Below are 23,253 nucleotides of genomic sequence, written 5' to 3'. Positions count from 1 at the left end.
TTCCATTTTCACCGCTTTAGGTACGGACCCTAAAAATAAATTAACGACACGGGTTGTACCATAATGCCGGATCAAATATGTATTCAAGACCCGAAAAACTTCTTAAAATACCTAACGCTGGGTTATTCCCGAAACCACAGTCACATTTTCTGTTTAAAACAGCTGTCACTGCACAAGAATCAATATTAAGGAGTAGTCTGCTATTGTTTTTTGGGCGTATAATGGGATGGCGTCGGCTTCAGAGCACTGAAGGTCTGTAGCACCATCGCTCATTATACGTCAATTTCTGTGACAATCATCCTAGTCAGAGATATTTAACTGTTCGTACAGGCGCAACGCTAGGAGAGAAACGTAGGAGATCGGACCCATTGAAAAGCCCATTTCTGAGCGGCCAAGTACCAGGAAAACTGGTAACGGGTCGGAAGGGATCTCAGTTGTAAATATTTAGAACTGGATATCCAGTCCTGCAGTTTGCTTTACAACCAAGGGAAGCGTTTGAGGTCAGTACCAGGATGGAAGCTGATTTGTTGTTTCTCAAACGGTTCTTCCCGCACAAGTATCTAATGGCCTAGTGCGTAACTGTGTGTTAGCTTGCATGTCTAGCAAATTAATGAGGGTGGCTTCCTCGGCATCTGAAGTGTACCTTCTGTTTTGATGAAAACTTTGATTTTCGAAACCATTTATTTACAGTAAATAAAAGGCAAAAGAAAAAAATACGTGAAAGTACTTTCGCAAGATAACACGCATCTGATAATCCAGATAAGAAGTTTACATCTCTGTGGAATTAAAAAGAATGTATGTCAGTGCTGAAGTAGAACAGTCATGAATTTATAACGTCGTGGACAGATTGCAACACTACAGGTAGGAAAACTTCGATTAGTGCCGTAAAGGTGTTATTTTCAGGGAAAGCCAGTTTATCCTACTGTGAAAGTGTGTCGTTCCCAGACGAATTACGCCTGAGCAAGGCAGAAAGGTGTAGAACGTTTTTACTGAGCGACGATGTTGGGAATGCGTTACGTCCGTGCCGGCGGCTGGAGGGGAAAAAACGTTACGCTGTGAGGTAAGCGCCGCGCTAGTGGCTTAGAACTGAACTCAAAGTGAACCGTTACGGTATATGGAGCTAATATCGACCATTAACTTCAGTTTTCGTTATTTGCACACTACAAGCTATTGAAAATCATGATGTACAACAACATAATGAGCTTTTGCCAAACTGTACGTTAACCTGTAGTTCGAGAGAAAGAATCAGAGCAAAAAATCTTGTATACATCGACTATGTATACTGTGTGAAAGGAACGCAGAAAGGAACACAGTTGTTTTCCCATTTTATTGCATTTTTCAGTCTCCTGTCATACACATTCCATCATAGGCGGTACAGACTTTTTAACACTTCAGTACTGTCACATTTTTACGAGTTATTATGCAACGTGTTCGTTTCACCTGATGACGACCACCTAGGAAGTAAAAAACTGGTTATGACATAATATGTGTGACGCGAGGAGAAAAAATATAACAAAATAAATACTGTTCACTATGCATAGGTGCACTTATGCTGCGACAGAGCGAGTATCTTTTTTTAATAACAATAAATGCAGTTCATAACCCTCATTTGCATACCGGAGCTATAGTGCGTTTAAAATGCTTTTTCTTCAATCCATGTACCTTTTGAAGTCACCCAGTGACCTTTGTTAATAATTGTTGAGTTCCTTTCCTAGTTCATCGTGTTAACTTTCTTCGTCTTGTTAAACACTGTCTGCGCCCGATTCTCTAAGTTTTGCGTTCATCCCGTCATGGAGATCACATAACCCGCAATAATTTTCTGCATGTCATGAAAATTATGTATAAAATTATGTATCCTTTGACAGACATAATACTGAAATATCTTGTGTCCATCTTTTCTGAACGTCCTAATGTACAGTCCATATTGTTGCGATATCTCATTTTTCATGGTAACCGATTATTAGCGGTCCTGCAGTAATTATTTTTCGTCTTGACGGTCTTACGAGCACTCGCCATTCACAGTGTGTATAGCTATGTCAGCTCTGAAGCTCCTAAGTTCGTTTTGCCCCTTGGCCACTCCGTATGTTACGTCAGATGAGCTCCGACTTATCAGCAAAGACAGAAGAAGTACTTTCATCAAGTGGTGAAGTAATTGCACAATAAACGATGCAAATTACTGATATTTGTCTGATATTATGTTGAGGTCCCGATCACTTCAGTACCATGCAGTATGTAAAGAAGAAGTCATGAAATACAGTGAAGAAAATAGACATGCCACGGTAGTATCGCCTGAAATGCAAGAAAATAAGCTTTTTCAGTTCTTCAGCCTGTAAACTGGAATCTCTTCTTGGTTAGTTATGGAGACCTTTATTCGGTTATTGAATTTTGAATGGCAGTCGACGAGATATTGTATTCTATTTTTAATATTTTAGGGTACTTGAATATTCTGCAGTCCACACTGCTTCTACGAAGCCATCATCACGCACCGTGGACAGTTCATTAGCCCTTAGTAACAAAGATATCCTAGAGTACCATTTAGATGCGTAGCCAAAGGTCATCTCTCGATAAACTAGTGCTTGAAAGTCAGGTGGTATATACGCCATAGTTTGGAAACTGCAACACTCCAGTAGAAATGACATATTCTAATATGAAAACGGGAATTATGTCCAACTGTACAAGTACAGAAACATGTATCGCAAAAATACACTGGTCAAAGCAGTTAGATCAGTTGAGAAATCTAGGTTCTGAAGTATTGCCATCGGCAGAATGAACTAAAATGGTTCGTCTTTCTGTCGGTTCTATGAAGTGGAGACAGCACCGTCACCGAGATAGTGGTTACAATGGAACGTTGCTGCAGAGGGGTTGGTATTGACTTGTGTTTACTCTACCGAACGAATTACACAAGCAGTTGGGTTCAGATAGTGTAGTGAGCAGATAGTCCAATGCAACAACAACGTGACTTACCCTAAGCTATGGCACGTAGAGCCATAGTACGGTTGTAAGCGAGATAGACACAGAGGGAGGTGGCTGCAGCTATTGGAGTGTCCCAAACTGAAATTTCCAGGACCTGGACGCGATTTCGAGAACAGGAACCGTTAAAAGAAGGCAAGGCCAAGGGAGTCCACTACGACGTTACCTCCGGTTAACAGCCTGTCGAGACAGGAGGCTGAATGCAACTCAGCAGCAACGCACCCTCCAGGCAGAAACAGGATGCGCAGTATCAACACAAACAGTCCGAAATCGCCTTCGGCAATGTGGTCTCTACACACGGAGGCCTATGGTGTGTGTTCCATTAAAACCACGACACCGTTTGGCCCGTAGAAACTGGGCGGAGGAACATAAGGATTGGAGCCGTAATGCATGGCGCCGGGTGCTGTTCACACATGAGTCAAGATTTTGAGTTCAGCCAGACAATCGTCTTTCCCACACCTGAAGAGAATGTGGAACTCGGAGAAATCCTGATTATGTGCAGGAAACATCACCAAATCATGGTGGTGTGGGCAGGAGTCAGGATTGGTGGACGTGCGAACCTCTATGCCATTCAGAATGGCGCTTTGGCTACTCAAGGGCAGAAAGACGAGATCATCCGACTTTTTGTTATGCCCTATGCAGGTGCCATAGGAGATGGGTTCCTTCTGGTGGACGATAACGCTGGTCCCCACAGAGCTGCGCTAGTGGACAACATGCTTGAAGCTGAGGGAATTGAACGAATGGAATGGTCAGTTTTTTCACCGGATTTAAACCCGACTGAGCATGTCTGGGATGCACTTGGCAGACGCATTGCAGCCAGACCAGCACCTCCCACCACGGTTGCAGAGCTGGATATTGCACTCATGGAAGAATGGCCAAATATCCCTCAAGAGCTGACTGATAACCTGATAATGTCCGTGCCACGCAGGTGTGAAACTGTACTGGCCGTCCGAGGTGATCACACACCATATTAGATGGCCACGAGAACGACTTTTTCACTATTATGGTAGCCCCATGGCGCCTCGCTCCACGTAAACGCCATGTAAACCTCAAGTAAAAAGTTGAGACAGAAAAATATAGTACTATCTCACAAATTAAGTTGTAACTGATATCTGAGATAAATGAGTTACCATATGTCTATTGTGTATCATATCTCACCTAATCCCCTATTTGTTTTGGGCAGTGTAGAATGAAATTTGTTTTTGTCTAGCGGGTCGGTTTGTGGGGTACAAATAATTTTTCTAACAAATTTGCATATCGAAATTTCGGACAGGTAGGAGGCCGGACGCTTTGTCATAAAACAGGTTTTCGTTTGGCTATATAAGTGGCTGCTTTGGGAAAATATATGCATTTGTGAACATAGTGTAATACCTTTGTATGATATGCTTTTAAATTATCATTTCTGTAGTTTGTTAATACTGCACCAAATTCGTTAGTCTAAAATCTGATATACTATCTTAGTGGGAGTATCGTAGTTGAAACATGTTATGTAAAATTTTATCATTTAAAAAAATTCCTGACGTGTTAAATCGAAATTTCAAACTGTTCAAAGGAAACATTAAAATATGATAGAGGTTTGGTCATGATAAAAAAAGCCAAGGAACAGGCAAAGACGAGGTAAACTAAATATTTTACTTAATCCGTCCGGAGTAATCGGACCTGCGAAAAACGTGACTAATATTCTAGTTTCATGGCAAGGCCTCATCTCTGACACAATGATTCAACGCATTGTAGAAAATACAAACAAATTTATTCTTACAATAGAAGATAACTATTCTCGTTCAAGAGAGGCTCAACAGACATGCACAGTGGAAATGAAAGCCTTATTTGGGCTGCTTTATCTCGCCGGGGTGTACCATGCGAATCGTCTGAATCTCAACAGCTTATGGCGGATGGTTGACTTCCTGTCATGAATGTAGAAAGGTTTCCGTTTTAATGCGATCTATTCGTTTTGATGATGTGGAAACGAGAGGAGAATGAAGGAAAACTAGCCGCCTAGCTCCTATAAGAGTTATTTTGAAGAATTCATTGTGAACTACCAAAAATGCTATTCACTTGGTGAAAATGTCACAGACGATGAAAAACTTGAGGCTTCTCGAGGTAATTGCGGTTTCATACAATATATTCCAAAACAACCAACGAAATGTGTTATAAAAATTTATGCTTTGGTCGACTCTCGGCTATTTTATACATGTAATATGGAGATATACTCTGGAACCCAACCAGATGGTCCATTTAGTGTAAGCAATAAACCATCCGCGTTGTGAAAAGGTTAGCAGCACCCATTTTGTACAGTGGTAGAAATATTACTGCCTACGGATTACGATTTGGTAAAGGAATTGGCATAAAAATATTTCATATCTTGGCACGTTACGTATAAATAAGCCTCGGATTCCTTCAGAACTCACAGCGACCAGCAAGCTAGAGCCCCACTCAAGTGTGGTTTTGACAAAATATGTGAAATATGTGGACAGTTTATTTGTTTACAGCATTCAAGAAATGTTTGCAATGACTGTATTTCAGCTGCTAAATAATAACCCGTTTCAAATGTGAGATATATAGACGGTATGTTTTGTGTACATCATTCAAGAATTGTTTGCATTGACTGTATTTCAACTTCTAACTAGCTTTAGTAAATTGAGAAACCAAAATTGGTTTTGTTTCATACGTTCCAAAAAAGTGCAAGATTGTTTTGTTGATATCCAGCCTTCACGACGATGAACAAATCGATGAAGTAACGGGTGATCTCAAGAAACCAGAAATTATAACTTCTTACAATCGTATAAAAGGAGGCGTTGACACTGTCGACAAACTTTGTGGGTCTTTCGAAGTTGCGAGAAACACAAAGCGATGGACGCTGGTGGTGTTTTTTTTATGTTGCCATAAATTCATTTATAACCTGGAGAGGAAACACCAGCAATAATTTCAGGAGAAGAAAATACCACAGATATCTTTCGAGCGAACTTGTGCAGGAACTTGTAAAAAGGAGAAGTACGAAAGTAACTGGAGACCTCCATACAAAGGTTTTAAATGCGTCGCACGCAGAAGATGAGCATCAACAGCAACAAAGAAGAGGAGAAGGAGATCAACCACAGGAGCCTCTGAAGACAAGATGTAGGCCATGTTTAATTCGTAAGAAAACGAGAATCACCCGTTTCAGCTGTGAAATATGTGGACAGTTTATTTGTTTACAGCATTCAAGAAATGTTTGCAATGACTGTATTTCAGCTGCTAAATAATAACCCGTTTCAAATGTGAGATATATAGACGGTATGTTTTGTGTACATCATTCAAGAAATGTTTGCATTGACTGTATTTCAACTTCAAACTAGCTTTAGTAAATTGAGAAACCAAAATTTCAAGCATAATCCTGTATAAATTTGACATTCGTACAAGGGAAGTAAATATCAGTATCTCGAGAAGCTGTGGGAAGAAAATGTGTGTTTTGAAACATAGCTTTATTTTTAAATAAGTTTTTACCTTGCTTTTGTTTGTATATCCCACGAATAATACCTAATATTACTTTTATGATAAAAATTTAATGTTTAAAAGAAACATAAAGTCTGTTAAAAGTAAGTGGTATCTGCGAGATACGCACGACGGCCTTCGTCCGACTAGAAGACGCACCTACCGGAAGGTTAAATTAAGTAAATTCTTTTCGTTCACTCAAGAAAATTTGATAACTTTTTTGGTTTGTTTATTTCATGTGGAAGTTAGTCTTTCTACAAAATATGTAAAGTTGACTTGTATCAAGCAGTGACGACGGAGTGCTCATAGGTACCAGTTTCTGCAGATCCGCCTCGTACTAGCTTTTATGAATTGGTCAGTGAATAAGGAGTGACAGAATCTAGTGAGAAAAACATATAAAGGCGAAAGTACATTTTTCCTAACAACAGGATGCGTTACTTGTCTATTTACATTTGTAACTGAACGTTGCTAGCTGGCGGACAACGTCCGTGACGTAAACGCCAGGTACTCACCGAGGTGTATGGGGTACCTGCCCGTCATGAGGGAAGCTCGCGTGGGCGTGCAGACGGGCTGCACGTAGTGGTTGTTGAGGATGATGCCGTTGAAGGCCAGCGCGTCGATGTTGGGCGTCGGGATCTGGTCCGAGCCGTGGAAGCTGACGTCATTCCACCCCTGCAAGCGGAAACACAGCTTCCAGTAGTACCTACTTCAGATGGCGAGCTCACACTCCATGCTAAATAAAGCGCAAAAATATGAAGTAGATATAACAGTTATACTGCTCATATTATACAGTCCCTGATAAAAAGTGTCCACACACCTATTAGTGGACATTAATATGTGTCGTGTCCACGCTTCACCTTTATGACGGATTGAACCCTACCGGAGACACTTTCAATGAGGCGTCTGAATGTCTGTGGAGGAATGGGAGCCCATTCTTCCTCAAGAGCCGAAACCAGAGGAGGTAGTGCTGTTGGGCGCTGGGGTTTAGAGCGAAACAGACGGTGCAACTCATCCCAGATGTATTCCGTTCCCCAGGTCGGGAGTCTGTGGAGACAAGTCCATTTCAAGAATAGTGTCCTCCACAAATCATTGCCTCACAATGCAGCTTTATGACAGCATGAATGTTCTTCTCCTTATGTGTCGACACTTTGCTGTTTGAACCGCAGCCGAGCCCGAGCGTAATGTCACAAAACGCCAAGCTTCTTCACCAATACAGATGAAGGTTGTAGTTGCCCTTGAACCAAATTTCAAACTTTTGTCTAGTAATAGGAGACAAGTACGAGGTTTCAGAAAAGTGACTCTTCAATTTTGTTAAGGTGACTCTATTCTATTTCATAAGCTCGGCATACTTTGCAGCGATATTAAATTTCTTTGTGATCTAGTAAACTGTTGATTTTTAGAGATGTAGCTATCTAGTATAGATGTCACGTGTGTTATATGCTTTTTTTCTTTACAAATGCTTTGAACTTTTCCCGAGTCCTACAAGAATTCTAGGTGTCCAATTCGCCGTCTCTACTATTAGTAACCCGTGCGCTTTCCACTATTTAGGGATCAAAATGACTGATGACATTGAGAGCACGCATGATATAAAACGTAGACAGTAACAAAAAAAGATTTTGTAAAAATACTGATATTGTAAAATAGAATATAAATATAAGTGACTTTTTAGGCGGCTGTTCATCACCAGCGATGTGTCTTTTTTTTCAGCGAAATAAAAATCAGTATTTTTCATTCACTTTACCGGCTTCGAGAGATTAATCTGTCATCTTTAGAAGTGCAATACAAGCTGATATCATGGGTATACCAAATCCAAATAAGTGTAAGACGATAAAAAAGTTATAAAACATTTATTACAAAATATTAAAAAAATTTGTAAAAAGATAAATGTGCAACAGTTGCTTACCAGAATTGTATGACACTTTTAACAAACTTGTACATTTTTCTGATGGTCAACTATTGTTTAAAAAACTTTTTATTATTTTCACTTTTTGTTTTTGGGTAGTCTATATCGTGTGACCCTATTTAACACAGAATTACTTATGATTTAAGCCGGTATCGGATTTCTAAAGATGACAAATTAATCTGCTGAAAATGTAAAGTGAAATTAAAAAGAAAATATGCAGTTGACAATGGGTTTTTATTTTGGTGAAAAGTAAAAAAATTAAGTGTTACGGGGGTAGGACGGCAACGGGCCGACCTGGAGCAGGAGAGGCACCATAGGACATTTTAATATCCACTGTGTATATTTTTACAAATAAATTCATGAAACGTTTTCAGAATGACCAGAAAGGATTCAATATTCACACTCATAGCAGTGGTAGTTCAAAAAGGTAATATAATAATTTTTTCACAGAGAAATTTCATCGTTTTTCACTTACTGCTGGCTGCATTTGTTGCTATAGGTACACTTTTCGTCACAAGTAAGAGAGGTTCTTCGATGAAGTTTGCACAGCATACAAACCATCCTTACAGGTATATCAAACTCTAGAATTTTCCAAATCTATTAAAAACGGTAGTAAAAATTGAGATAATCAACTATAAAATTTGAGTTTCTTCTAAACATCAAGTTTAAAATGTAACAGCTCATTCACTTTTTCATAAAGTGAATAAAGATTTCGAAGTGGGACGCTGCAGAATAATCAGGAAGATCATATAATTAATGAAGGGGAACTAATCCAGAATCGTGAAAAAAGAAATTTATAACACAACTTGAAAAAGGGAGTATGTGATAGGTTGCATCCAGAGACTTCAAAGAATAGTCAGTTTTATAATGGAGGTATTATGCTGTGTGGTGGAGGGGGGGGGGTGGAAATTCTGTAAAGGGAGACCAAGGCGTGACCACCATATAGAGGTTTAATTATAAATAGATGGAAATAGCCATGCTGGAATGTAGGGACTTGCACAGCATACACTGATGTGGAGTTTTGCACCAAGCATTGATTGTGACTGAGGACCACTACAGCATCAAACACTCACTGAGACAAGTGCCCGAAGAACAGAAAAATCCAAGGCAGAAGAGATAAACACGTCCATCTAAGCACAGCGTTCAGCCTCCGAATATTTCTTCAGCAGTGGCTGCGTGGATACAGGCGTAGATCGTCAGGTTGGAGCAACTGACTGATTGTGAAACCATTTTCTTTCTTTTCATTATTTTCTATCCTTGCCCCAAACGGAGACTGTCTCGTTGATCACTTGTACAGACTGTCAAGCGACTATGTGCTTCAAAAAGAGAGAAATGCGAAAACACATAGGTGCTATCTAAAACAATTCGATTCCGATCTCCTGAAGATATTTTGTAGGAAAACGTTGTGCCGTCGATGATACGCTGGATGGCCCGAATCTCGTGGTCGTGCGGTAGCGTTCTCGCTTCCCACGCCCGGGTTCCCGGGTTCGATTCCCGGCGGGGTCAGGGATTTTCTCTGCCTCGTGATGGCTGGGTGTTGTGTGCTGTCCTTAGGTTAGTTAGGTTTAAGTAGTTCGAAGGTCTAGGGGACTTATGACCACAGCAGTTGAGTCCCATAGTGCTCAGAGCCATTTGAACCATTTTTTTGATACGCTGGTGATTCAGTATGTGAGATGGGAGGCATGACAACCAGCTCCATATACACCAGTGAGTGGAAAGCAAGAAAAGTGGAAGTGTGACAGGGGATTGGAGTTGAAATATGCCATGGGAGAATAAGAAACGCCAAGTATTGGCGTAATGAAGCAGGATATGGTTAGGCTTTTCATAGAGATTTGTTGCGTTCGTTGCATGGAAGAGTGGGAGGAGGATCAAATAATGAGAGAAGAAATGAGTGGGAGAAAGTCGAGATGTGATTCTGGGAGTATGTAGGAGTGGCATGTAGATGGAATACGAAACGATCAGCTACTGTGATACAATGAAGTATATGAGGTGATACATTTGCGGGAGAGTTGACACTAAACAGGTTTTTATCATCCGTAATTGGAGATTGCTGTCTCTAAATTTCTTGGAAAGTGAAAATTTAGTTCTGGAAACAACACCCAGACTGTTCCTTCCACGTATGTTAGATCAACATGGTGTAGAGGAGTGATCATGTGATGTTCGGAGTTAGTTACTATTAGCAGTCATGTTGTGACGGCAGGTTGTGAATCGCATCTGGATAGCTCAGTCGGTAAGAACATGGCCCGCGAAAGACAAAAATTCTGCGGTCGACCGGCACTCATCTGACGTGGCATTTCATAATGGTTGTAAAGTTCTCTGCCATAACATGAATGTATCAGTTTCAGACTCAGTTGGTACAAGAAATAACTGATTCTCGGAAGAAGGTTACAGATCTCAATTACCAACCGAAAAAAAATCACTTACTTATCATAATCACATTTGTGTGCCTAGCACTTTTGTGCGTACATTGCATCAAGCGAATTCGTCGGCCAGCGTATGTCTTCTCCAAGGAAAACACAAAGTTCTTTAAGAGAGGAGGATAGAAACTGCAACAGTTTCGATGCCTCTTGCTGTTTCTTCCCTCCTGTTGAATCTCAAACAAGAACTTCAACACAGCTATGGCTAACAGTGGTATCCGTAGCTAGCGAAAGGTCACCGTAGCGGTAAGGAATGAATCTTTAGCCCATATATGTTTCCTAGCAACGTGGCATCAGTTCTGCCTTTCACCTCATTCCCCTCGGCCATTTGATCTTATCCGTGTGTGTATTTCTACACAGTGTGGTTGACAGTGCCTCTTGTATAACTTAAGTCTTCGTAATATCGCAAATTTCTGCATTCCAAGCCATCGTTGTCAACAAGGAAACCTTATGTTCTTATTTGAACAAGACGGGTGATGAGCTTGTGCTCCGTCTTCTCATGCCGAGGTGCCGACAGAAAGTTAAACGCTAGTCCTTCCTTTTCTTCCCCTTTCTTACTTTCTCTTAGGAGCTGCAGCGGCCGACGGTCTGACGAAGCACTTCCGCGCGTCTGGTGTGTGTGCTGTGCCAGCGAGTGACAAAACGGATAAACAAAAACGTTCCATACTAACCGTCGGCTTTCACCACTGATGTCATATCATTCCTCAATATGCTACACGAATATGATTTCAAAATGGCGATCAGTAAGTATGTTTCTAAGGCGCGAAAATATAAACATCAGTTAAAAAATAGCACAAATTCTTAGTAACAAATATTAAAGGTGAGGGGACTCTCTCGGAAAAATAACGAGTCTGGATGAGGACAAATTAAAATCTGAAACAGCAACACCAAAATCACGATAACAGTAAAATAGACAAAACGAAATAATTATAGAAACACGGTAGAACATAATGGAGAAAATGCTAAATTAGAACAATCTAAATATGACTAGTGTCGAATAAATCTGTTGAACCGTATACCTCAACTGAAAAGTCGGATAGCGATACCGAAATCCAAGAACTGGCAGAAAACAGATAACAGTACAAGAAACCAAAAGGCATTACCAACACAGATAGCGAAAAATTGCGAAAGTAATGAAAGCCGGTACCGAAAACTTAAGTGGACCTATTCGTATATAGCTCTACTTAGAAGACCGATACCAATTAAGACAACCAAAGGGTTAAACAGCAAAAACAACTTTTGCGAAAGAAAGAATGGAACTTACTAGACAGAAAAGTTAACATGGCAGAGTGACCGAAATACATGTACAGAAATAGCAGTTATGGGTAGAGAGAAAACAGTGAAACATAATAGAATAACACAATGAAATAACCAGTTTAAAAAATCTAAATAACGAAAGCACAAATATAAATTTAAAGAAAAAGCAATGCCATATACGAAACAATCCCAATCCAGATTTCCTCGCAACCACCAACAAAGGGAACAAAATTACACCCAATTCCATTTAACTTACAAGCTGGGAACTACGTAGTTTTCCTAATACACACATAAGTCCCTGGAAAATACAGTAACCCAAAGGATCTCTCTTCTGCTATCAGTACTCGTCAAGATGGGCCTGTAAGATGAGGTAGCGCCTTTTTCCATTTAAGTCAGCAGAAATGTTCCCGCATTTAGCTCTCGGAAGAGCGCTGAGACGGAATCTTTGGCAAATTCATATTAACACCACATCTATGACATTTACCACGTTGACACGTTGACAATACAGATTGACTAACCGATCAATTCATATGGAACTAATTACCAAATAAGGATCATTCGATTCAGATTGCATTCATTCCCACGGCTTGCAAGAACTATATCACGTCTTTCAGACAACACACTTGTCTGACTGTATTGTGCTTAAATTTAATAAGAAAAGACATTTTGCGAGATAATGAACACTGATGAGCCACACAAACATTATGACCTGTGCTCACCACAAAACTGAATGCTGACTGATGGCATTGTGGACACGTGATGCGGTAAGGAAAGTATGTAAGTGGAGCAGAGATGATTGGAGAATTATTCAAGGGACAATAAGGCCTGAAAATGGGGAACTTGACCGACATACTCGACTTTTACATAGGACAGATAATAGAGCACTTACCCGCGAAAGGCGAAGGTCCCGAGTTCGAGTCTCGGTCCGGCACATGCCTTTAATCCGCCAGGAAGTTTCAGTACAGAAATTGTTACAATCGTCACAACTGATTCTGTATACTCCAGAAGTGTCGTACTCTGATATTGTGGTTGTGCTTCAACCTAATTTCGTTATCAAAAATGGTTCAAATGGCTCTGAGCACTACAGGACTCAACTTCTAAGGTCATCAGTCCCGAACTTAGAACTACTTAAACCTAACTAACCTAAGGACATCACACACATCCATGGCCGAGGCCGGATTCGAACGTGCTACCGTAGCGGTCGGGCGATTCCAGACTGTAGCGCCTAGAACCGCTCGGCCGCTCTGGCCAGCTTTGTTATCACAATGTAATGTTTAAGGAAGGCCAGTTGTATGTTTGCAGGTTTAAATAGGGCATTTATCTCATGTGACATTCGTCGTAGGTAGATTGCGGATAAGTAGGAAGTTCTATGTTCAGGTTTCTCTAGTAAGATGTATGTCATCATGTATCGTGACGGATTTCGTTTTTCGGTGTTTTTGCACAATTTTGATACTATATTTGGATCAAAATCATTTTTTTAGGCTGTATTAGAAAGTGTTCTCTGTTCTTTTGTATATCTGACTGTTCTAGAGATAAATTGGTAATTCGGTTTCTTCTTCTTCCGTGTCCGGATGCACCAATTATATCTTCCCTTCCCAGTAATTAGCAACGTAGATTGCTTTGTCATTGACTTTCAAAATATCATCTTTAGTGCATGTTATAGACATATCTGGGCAGATCAGTAGGTGGTCCAAGTCCTGTATTGCTCCGCATTCACACCTGTCGCCATCACTGTAACCCCATTTAAATAGGTTTGATTTGCACCCAGTTACTCCAGTGCGCAGCCGGTTTAATGACCTCCAAGTTGTAAAAGGTAGTTGAAATCCTGCAGATCCCTCCTCAAGTAGTTCCATTGTGGAGTTTGGCACCATTTCTTCCCAAAGAGATAGCCGCCTTGCGGCGTGCTCGGTGGCGAGCTCTTCAGTAGTTTCAATGAAACTCCTTCGGGATTTCAGCCGGACACGTTGTTTTCGGTGCATATGCATCGGGTGTCGAGGATCATTCTTTTGTTTTGATCTTTCGATCTCGGCGGCTACTTGTCTGCGGATAGTGGGTGGTGCTATGCCTATAATGGGGTAAATTATGTCTGTGGGAGTTGGTTTGAGGCATCCTGTGGCAATACTTGTTTAGTGTGAGCAGAGTTCCTCCAAACTGGCGCCGCATATTCCGCTGCTGAGATACTCAGCACCAGACCCGTGGTGCGCAAAACATGTGGTTGAGCTCCCCACGATGAACCTGTGAGCTTCCGCAGTATGTTGTTCCTGGCACAGACCTTTTTTTTAGTGTTGTGACAGTGCTGCTTAAAAGTAAGCGCTCTGTCCAATGTTACTCCCAGGTATTTTGGGCTGTTTGTATGTTTCAGCTCTTCCCCTTGCCACATGAGTCGGAGTTTCCGTTTGGCTTGTTTGTTCCTAAGATGGAAGGCGGATACTTGAGATTTACTAGGGTTTGGTTTGAGATTATTGTCGTCGTAATAGGTAGCAAGTTCTGTTAAGGCTCCTGTGAGATTCTCCTCCACTTGTTCAAAGGTTTTATCCTGTGTGGCCACTGCTGCATCATCAGCATATATGAACATTCGTGTCTGGCGGCTGATGGGAAGATCATTGGTATAGATGTTGAATAATATTGGAGCCAAGACACTACCCTGTGAAAGTCCATTTTTCTGTGTCCTCCATCGGCTGTTTTTAGATTGTAAGGTTACATAGTAGCGTCTGTTTTGTAGCAGTCATTGCACGAACATAGAAAGGGTGTAGTCCTTAGTGACATTATACACTTTCTGGGTAAGCAACTTATGGTTAACTGTGTCATATGCAGCACTGAGATCCAGGAATGCGACCCCAGTTACTTCTCCTCTCTGATAGCCGTCTTCGATGTATTGTGTGAGATTAAGGATTTGGCCACAGCATGATTTTCCTGGTCGGAATCCAGCTTGTTCGTTAATGAGGGCTTTGTCCACATAATCAGCTATGCGTTTGAGGACCATTCGCTCCAGCACTTTAAATAAATGACAAAGCAGTGACACAGGCCGGAAATTTTTAGCTTCAGCTGGGTCTTTCCCTGGTTTTAGTAACGCAATAACCCGAGCTTTCCTCCACAGTTTAGGAATTTGCATTGTTGTAATACAGTTATTCATTAGCTCTAGGATCCATGCTTGTACTCCCGGTCCAAAATGTTTAATTTGCTCAGATCTCAGATCGTCGAGGCCAGCGGCCTTATTGTTTTCCAAATCATTGATGGCATCTTGTAGCTCCTGAATGAAGAACGGGCGAGCTAGGAAGCTAATCTCCTCGTTCAATTTTCTTTTAATTTTGCCATTCCTGATCTTCCTTTTAGTTTTTCCGTTCATGAGTAGTTGGTGAGCTATCTGATCAGGTGTAACTTCACTATAATTTGGTTGTGGTTCTGTTGGGTCGTTGTTGAGACTTTTGACCAGTTTCCATGCCTTCCTACTGCTGTGCTTCATGTCCGTCTCTTGTAGGAGGTTGCACCACTTTTCCTTTCTCGCTTCGGAGATACCAGACATCAGTACCTCACTTGCCTGGATCGTTTCCTCTGAGAAGGGGTCTTTATTGTACAGTTCTTCATACTTTTTCAGAGCTTCCTTGCTGCTACCATTTAGTCCAGCGATATACTGGGTGCGGCACCCTCTAGGTATGTGCCGTCGAGAGATTTTCTTGACAAGGTCTATAAAAGTTTCATATGATTGTATCTCTGGTTTAATTTCCAAGATCTCCTTATCAAGGTCCTCTGTAAAAAGTTCCCAATGAGCTTTTTTGTAATTGAAGCGTCTCTTAAAGGGCATTACATCTGATTTGATTACTGCAGTAATGCAGCAAGTTATTGCTCTGTGTTGCGATCTTGGAATTGGGTCCTCGATTTGCTTTACAGTTTGCAGGGATACCTTTCCGGAGACAAAGATGTTATCTGGATTATATCCTCGTTTCCATCTTCCGCTGTTAAATGATGCAGGCAACTTTGGGTCATGTTGCTAATTCGGTAAATCATTATGTGGCAGAAGGCATGCTTTTGCGTTTTAGGATGGCATGAATTGGCATTTACTATATTATCTGTGGTGGTAGGTTTTATGTGTATGTCAAATGTGTGGCGGTTGTTGTCTTTGCTAATTTTGAGGTCAAGGAAGTTTATTGAATTACAATGTAAATTTCGTATTAGGATCGAGATTGTTAAGTGCCTGATCGACATTGTCGATGTCTGTATTGTTACCACCAATTAGCATCAAAGTGCCGTCTTCGTTTCTATAATAGTATATGATTTTATTACACATTGATTATTGTTAATTATAAAGTGTTTCTTTCCAATGTGTTGAGAAAAGTTTCTCTGTTGTGCCAGCTGTACACCATGCCATTGCTACTCTATCTGCTTGAATGTAAATTTTTTCATTGAATTCAAAATAATTTCGGGAAAAACTAGCTCTAACCAGATTATTATTTCGTAAGTACCTGCCGTACAAGTTACGCGTTATACAGGTCTTGGAGTCACTCGCGTCCATCTAGAAAAGGTCAGGCCTTATCATAAGGCTTCGGCAATATAATTACATTTCTGAATGTTCGATCACTAGTGAATTTTCTTATCCGTTTTTACTATTTTATATTTCTAGATTTTACAGAGTTTAACGAAGGCGATGTTGGCGTGATGTATTCGACGATGCCTGTTTAGCTACTCTCTCTAAAAGATCGTTCTAAGAAATACCAAATAAAGGTATTAGCTCTTTCTGTATTTGATCTGTTTAAACATGCTTTTAGGTTATCCAAGTCTGCACAACGCGATCGCCATTCTTAAATAGTTGTATTTGTTCTCTCTTTTCTATGTAGATCAATCTGAAGATGCCTAAATAAGGCGAAACGACTAGTTGAAAATTAAAAAAAAACTGAAAGTGGAAACAAGAATGTTTATAACAAATAAAGTTCTCCTATGTTAAAAGATTTTGTTTCATAATTTCTATTGATTCCCTTACTGGAATATTGGCACATACGTTTGCAGTGTCAAATGAGACAAATCTTTGATTGGGCGTAATCTGTACATTTTTTACTGCTTTCGCTAAAGCACGTGCATTTCTGGTGGTACATTTCTTGTTGTATATTCGAGATATCTTAGTTGTATGTTTAGTTTTTTACCTATGAGTTATATAGAGTTATTGATACATATCACAGTTTGCAAGATATTTTATGTACCTTTCGTTCAGCACGTAACGTTGGTGTGCGTGGGTTCACAGTAATACAGGATTTCTTTTCATATTCCTTACTACTGCTTTGCTATTTTTAATATTTTTCTTGTTGTGCTGCATATCTATTTGTTGTGTCATTCTGTAGATCAGTGATACTGTTAATTTAAAAAAAAAGTCATAAATTTACTTGTTGTAGCCATTGCGGTTGGTAGAAAGTTAGCTGTGACGATTGCAACAATTTCTAAATTGGCCAAACCGGACGAAATTTTAACACACTGCGAAATTCTGACATCCACACCGTCAAGAACGTGCCGAGAGTACCAGATTTTGAGGCATTACCCCTCACCACTGACAACGGAGTGGCCGACGGCCTTAACATGACGTCAGAGAGCAACGGCGTTAGCTTCGAGCTGTCACCACTAACAGACGAGCGACCCTGCGTGAAACAACCTCAGAAATCAGTGTGGGGCGTTCGGCGAACGTATCCGTTAGGGCAGTGTGGCGAAATTCGGTATTAACGGGCTGTGGCGGCAGGCGACCGACACGAGTGGCTCTGCTAACAGAACGACATCGCCAGCAGCCATCACCACCTAGAGACAAGGCCGCGGCGCGAAATTCATAGCAGGCCGTGACGTCACTCCAAGCGGGCCACCATGTTGTGTTTCGAAGCGTTTGTTTATCTACACGTTTGTTGGATCGAGTGCTATATTCGTGCTTAAAACTAGCGATTACAGTGTTTACGTGTAGTGAAGCTACTGTGAACATGGTTTACAAGTGTTGTGTGCCAAGGTGTCGTGGGAATGACGCAACTCGACCGAGAGTAATGTTGTTTTCCTTTCCGAAAGATGCGAATCTGCGTTGGAAATGTCTTTCAGCGATTCATCGGGACAATTTCCAACCTACTGAGCACACAAAGGTATGTAAAAACTATATACCTAGTACAATTATTACTTTTTTTTTGTGGAATATCTTGCATTTTGGATACATTTGACTAAAATTGTGAGCAAAAGTTCGCAGTAAATAGGCCTAGTATTCGTTATCAAGTGGCTTTATTTTGATTTTTAAAACGAAATATAAATTTTTGGCTCGTGTTACTTTTTATTCGTGTTTAAATTTCTCTGCAGTTCGTATTTTGTTACGCATTACCGATACGTTTCATTCTCTATTTGAGTGTGGGTGTTGTTTTTCACTCTCGCATTAGTTAGCATGAGTGCTAACGAATGTTGAAACTGCTGTTTTCATGTTTAAAAAGCGATCTCTCTGTATGAAGCATATCAGTTTTATTTTTCGATGTGTCAAACAATGGAACAAATTAATCTAGAAATAGGTTAAATTTATTATTGACGTTTTTAGCTCGACACATGTCTCATTCCAACTGTTGCAAATGTCTGCGGAAGGTTTGTAGATTTTCACTGCTGACTTATGCTCAAAATCTGCCATATTTTTACAGGAAAGAAAATTTACATTACAATAACAACGCATAATTGTTTTTGTGAGGGGAGTTAAAAGTGATTGTTTGCTTGCAGAATGTACTCAGCTTTCCTGAGGGAGCTCTATACACAGCTACACAATATTTATTTAGGATACTAAAGGCAGAGGAATTTAATATTATACACTGTATTAGTGCAGAATTTTTCAAGTGAGTGTAAATAATAGTTGTCTGGTCCAGAAAGAATGTACTTTATCACAGTGCATTTTCCACAAATGTACCTTGTTTTATCATGTATATCGCAATATTATTTACATCCCGCATTCGTACGTTTTCACTGGCTATTGATAAGTCTTATGCAATTACATTACCGGTAAAAAAGAATTATAAACTATAGTTTCTGCTATATCGCGATTGATAAAGTTACTTATTTTAACCATTCGGCAAAGTACTCTCCTCTTTGCGTGGTATCATTTGCCAAGATCTCGTTTCGTTATCTCCAGCGGTTTACGAGATATGACAGGCGTTATGAATATTTCATTCCCACGCGTTGCGATCGGAAGTGAAGTTGCTGCAGATGCTCAATTTTTTCGAGATTGGAAGCAGATATTGATCCAAAGTTTTACGAAAATTTCAAATCCTCATCTGTATTTCATACTCAGCAATAGAATGTGTAATATGCATCAAACACAAATTCATAGCGACCCCTATTTTTGATGGCAACGTTCTCAAATTTGATACTTATCTGTGAAATACCACAATAGTTATGACCATTATCGAAATGATTGGCACTTCATCATGAAGCTGCCATATAAAGCTAAAAGTATTTCAGAAATTATTTATTTTTTACGGAATAGGTTCTGTAAAACCGTTTGACAAAGATTTGCACGCCGTGCGTCTCGTTTCTTTAAGCGCAGCGCCAAGCCAACCCTGGCCCGCTTTGCGTGACGTCACAAGAGCGCGCCGCGGCGTTCTCTTTAGGTGGTGGTGCTGCAGCTCCTCTCGGAGGCTGTGACCATATCGGTTGGACCCTATACGACTGGAAAACCGTGACCTGGTCAGATGAGTCCTGCTTTCAGTTGGTAAGACACGACGCTACGGTTCGAGCGTGGCGCAGACACCATGAAGCCACGGACCCAAGTTACAATGAGGCACAGTTCATAACGGTGCGGGCTGCGTTTAGATGGAACGGACCGAGTCCCCTCTTTCAATTGAATCAATAATTGACTGGAAATGGTTATGTTCGGCAACTTGGCAACTATCTGCAGGCAATCATTGACTTCATCTTACCAAACGACAATGGAATTTTTATTGTAACATTATAAAGCATGAAGTGTACACGGTAGCCAAGAGTTTTAGCAGACTGTACGTAATGTTGTGTTTTGGTTGTTATTGTGTGGAAAGTGAAACAAAATTTAAATGAGAATAAATGCCCCTAACTAAGCCAAAGATCTCGACAAAATCCGGTTATGAGGTTAGCGCCGATCGTCTGGGTCTTGTCTCAACATCTAAACGTAAAGAAGAGACTTTTACTTCAGACCATCACGTGAAATTATATTAGGAAAAGCGCATGGAAGATTTGCTCGGAGGGTTCTGCTACAGTGTGTGCACCTTTAAATTAAGCAACATACAAGACGCGATGCCACCAGTTCTAGAGTACCGCTGAAATGTCTGAAATTCTCATCAAGTACGCGTCACAACAGACCACAAGTGAATTCAGAGAAGCGCTGCTAGTTTCGTAACAGGTCGGTGTAGTCCATACGAAACATTCATGGAAAACGTGGGGAAGTTTCATTGATAATTCTTTGTAAAAATACGACGTAGATCTCGAGAAAACCGTGTTGCGTAAAATTAGAGAACATATTTTCGGAGAAGAGTGTTAGGCGTTTCGAATAAAATGAGCCATAATGTACAGAAATTATGAAATAAGTAACACATACCAGCATAATACCTGATCGTGACAAAAACTGTACGTGGCTTTGTTTCTTTACCTACAGGTGTATTTAATTTTTAGGGTCAACAACTGACCACATGGACTGTATATAGTAATACAATTCTCATTTCATAATGACATCTTATGGCAGTACAATTTTAAATTCAATGAAAGCGAGTGTCACAATGGCTGTTGCGTGTTAACCTGTCAAAGTAGTAAACTACACTGACAAATGACATAAAACTTCCTGGCAGATTAAAACTGTGTGCCGGACCGAGACTCGAACTCATCACCTTTCGAGTCTCAGTCCAGCACAAAGTTTTAATCTGCCAAGAAGTTTGATATCAGAGCGCACTCCGCTGCAGAGTGAAAATCTCATTCTGGAGACGACATAAACATTAACCACAGGCTGTTCACATTAACGAGTAAATATACGAAGCTACTACTCCCTATACTAACCTATTCTCGTTTTAACATTTTATGGAATTCATATATATATATATATATATATATATATATATGATGTCAGTTGTTATACAATGAGTAAAATAATACAAGAAGTTATATATATATATATATATATATATATATATATATATATATATATATATATATATATATATATATATAGATAATTGCGCATGCAATGCTCTATGCTGATATGTGTTACTTATTTCATAATTTCTGTACGTTGTCCCACAGCTTATATGTGACGATTATATTTCGAAACGCGCAGCATTTAATAAAGAATTGTGCGATCAGGAGGATTCCAAAATTCTGTCAAATCTGAATGGTCGCATACCTGTACTATGGAAGAAGACTCTACGACGATTCTGGAGTGATGAGGATAAGGTAAGAGACGTTTTTCCTCGTTCTGCTTGCGAAATAAACACCATAAACACCAGCACCAATTCCTCTCCTACATGCGCTGCATGATAGCTCGCGAAATAAGTGAGCTATGTCACAGTTAACATTAAACACCGACGCGAACGAAACTATACGACAACAGAAGAAAAGTCGTCCCAGTAAGGAAAAGTGCGAAAACGAGCCTTTTATGAGACAGCTTCTAATGAGTGTCTACGAAGTGCCAAACCTAGTTCGTACAAAAGCACGGAGGCCACATCTAATTGAGAACATATTTAAATCATGTACAGCAGTCGGGAAACTGGTTAGACATCGAAACATCTAGCTCGGAATTGGCAGTACGTTGTTGGTGTATGAACACTATATTGAAGAATTTATCGTCGTAACCATAAGTACTCGGTTTATTCGATAAAAAGAATCTGAACTGTTGTATGCAGATAAATCGGAACATTAGAAAATTGTAGCACAATACAGGCCAGCTGCAAGCTGTTGACACTTTGTGCAGCGATTGGTAGTTCATGCTCACCAGACACATATTTAACGTATTGCTCGTAGACGATGGGAAGACGAGCTGTTGTTTGGTTACGTAATCCAGGATATTCACTGGAAACACACATCCATTAAGTATCCGGGTAATATGCACTGTGCGATTCAATGTGGAGCGACTACTTAAGAACCAACTCGATTCTGTATTCTCCAGTAACAAGCACACCCCGCTCCACTCGACTTTGTTGGCTGTACACGCTGGCGTAACATGTTTCATTAATTGTACTGAATACGTTGGAAGACTCGGTTGGGCCTTATCATTGTGGTCTGAATATGACACTTTTTGTCGTCGAAACTGGTAGCATGTTTTGAGGAAATGACGATAGCTTACAATACAGTTGTTGGTTTCAGTTATCATTATTCAAGTAGGTAGGAGACGAGATACTGGCAGAAGTAAAGCTGTGAGACCGGGCGTGAGTCGTGCTTCGGTAGCTCAGATGGTAGAGCACTTGCCCGCGAAAGGCAAAGGTCCGGAGTTCGAGTCTCGGTCGGGCACACAGTTTTAATCTGCCAGGAAGTTTCATTATTCGAGTACTTCATGTTCGGCTGCTGTCCCTTTGTCCTCGATGAATAGCCAGGGACTAGTGGAGAATAATTTTGGATCTAACTTTAGAGTGTCTTACGAAACCTCGTTAGCGCTCTTGTGTATTCCTAAGCTGTTCGACATTTGACTGATTCTCGTCGGAACTACGCAAGTCCTGCTAACAGGTCCCGTTCAGCCAATGTAACTTTCGGTAAGAGGGTTACGTAAGCGCGGTGTGACAAAGTCGCCTCTCACCCACCGCCTTGGCGCTTTCACTGCCAGCTAAAATCACCTGCCGTTGTTCTGTTTCTTTTTCTTCCGCTACCTTTTGTGCCGCTGACTCGTCAGTTGCATATCCGTAAGGTAACCCCGCGGAGAAAACAGGCGGTGTAGCGAGTAGAATAACGCTACGACTTTCGCCCGTGACCTGAGGGGGCACGTTCAGGTACTTTCGCCACATACACCTGCGCGCTTAACGCAGGATGGATTATGCCATTGACCGAGAAGGAATATGGCGAATAGAATGGGGCACAATTAAAGGTACTTTTGGTTCTGGGCCCATGAAGCTCACAAGTTGGGCTTTATAAGCGCACAAATCCTAGGATTATTAGTGAAACTTACTGCGTTCTCTTTCCGATGATTTCATGCCTCAAGTGTAAAAAAAGTCGTAGCACAAATAAGACGTTTGGAAACACCTATTCATTGACCACTAATGACGACTGATGATAGACTGCGCACATTAAGAGCGAGTCTGCTCA

The 23,253-nt window shown here is 40.6% G+C and overlaps 1 protein-coding gene across 1 annotated transcript in view; it reads right to left on the bottom strand.

Annotated features, from left to right (window-relative positions):
* The window catches only part of LOC126175996 (arylsulfatase B-like), a 268,709-nt gene that overhangs the window by 51,300 nt on the left and 194,156 nt on the right, over positions 1-23,253 (bottom strand). The window contains exon 3 of the mRNA XM_049923109.1: positions 6,951-7,110. Within this exon, the coding sequence (XP_049779066.1) occupies positions 6,951-7,110 (160 nt within the window). The remainder of the gene's footprint in view (positions 1-6,950; positions 7,111-23,253) is intronic.

The sequence above is a fragment of the Schistocerca cancellata genome, chromosome 3 (assembly GCF_023864275.1).
Source record: "Schistocerca cancellata isolate TAMUIC-IGC-003103 chromosome 3, iqSchCanc2.1, whole genome shotgun sequence".
Classification (NCBI taxonomy): Eukaryota; Metazoa; Arthropoda; class Insecta; order Orthoptera; family Acrididae; genus Schistocerca; species Schistocerca cancellata.
The sequence above is the reverse complement of the archived record's forward strand: the minus strand, read 5'-3'. Positions and strand labels throughout refer to the sequence as shown.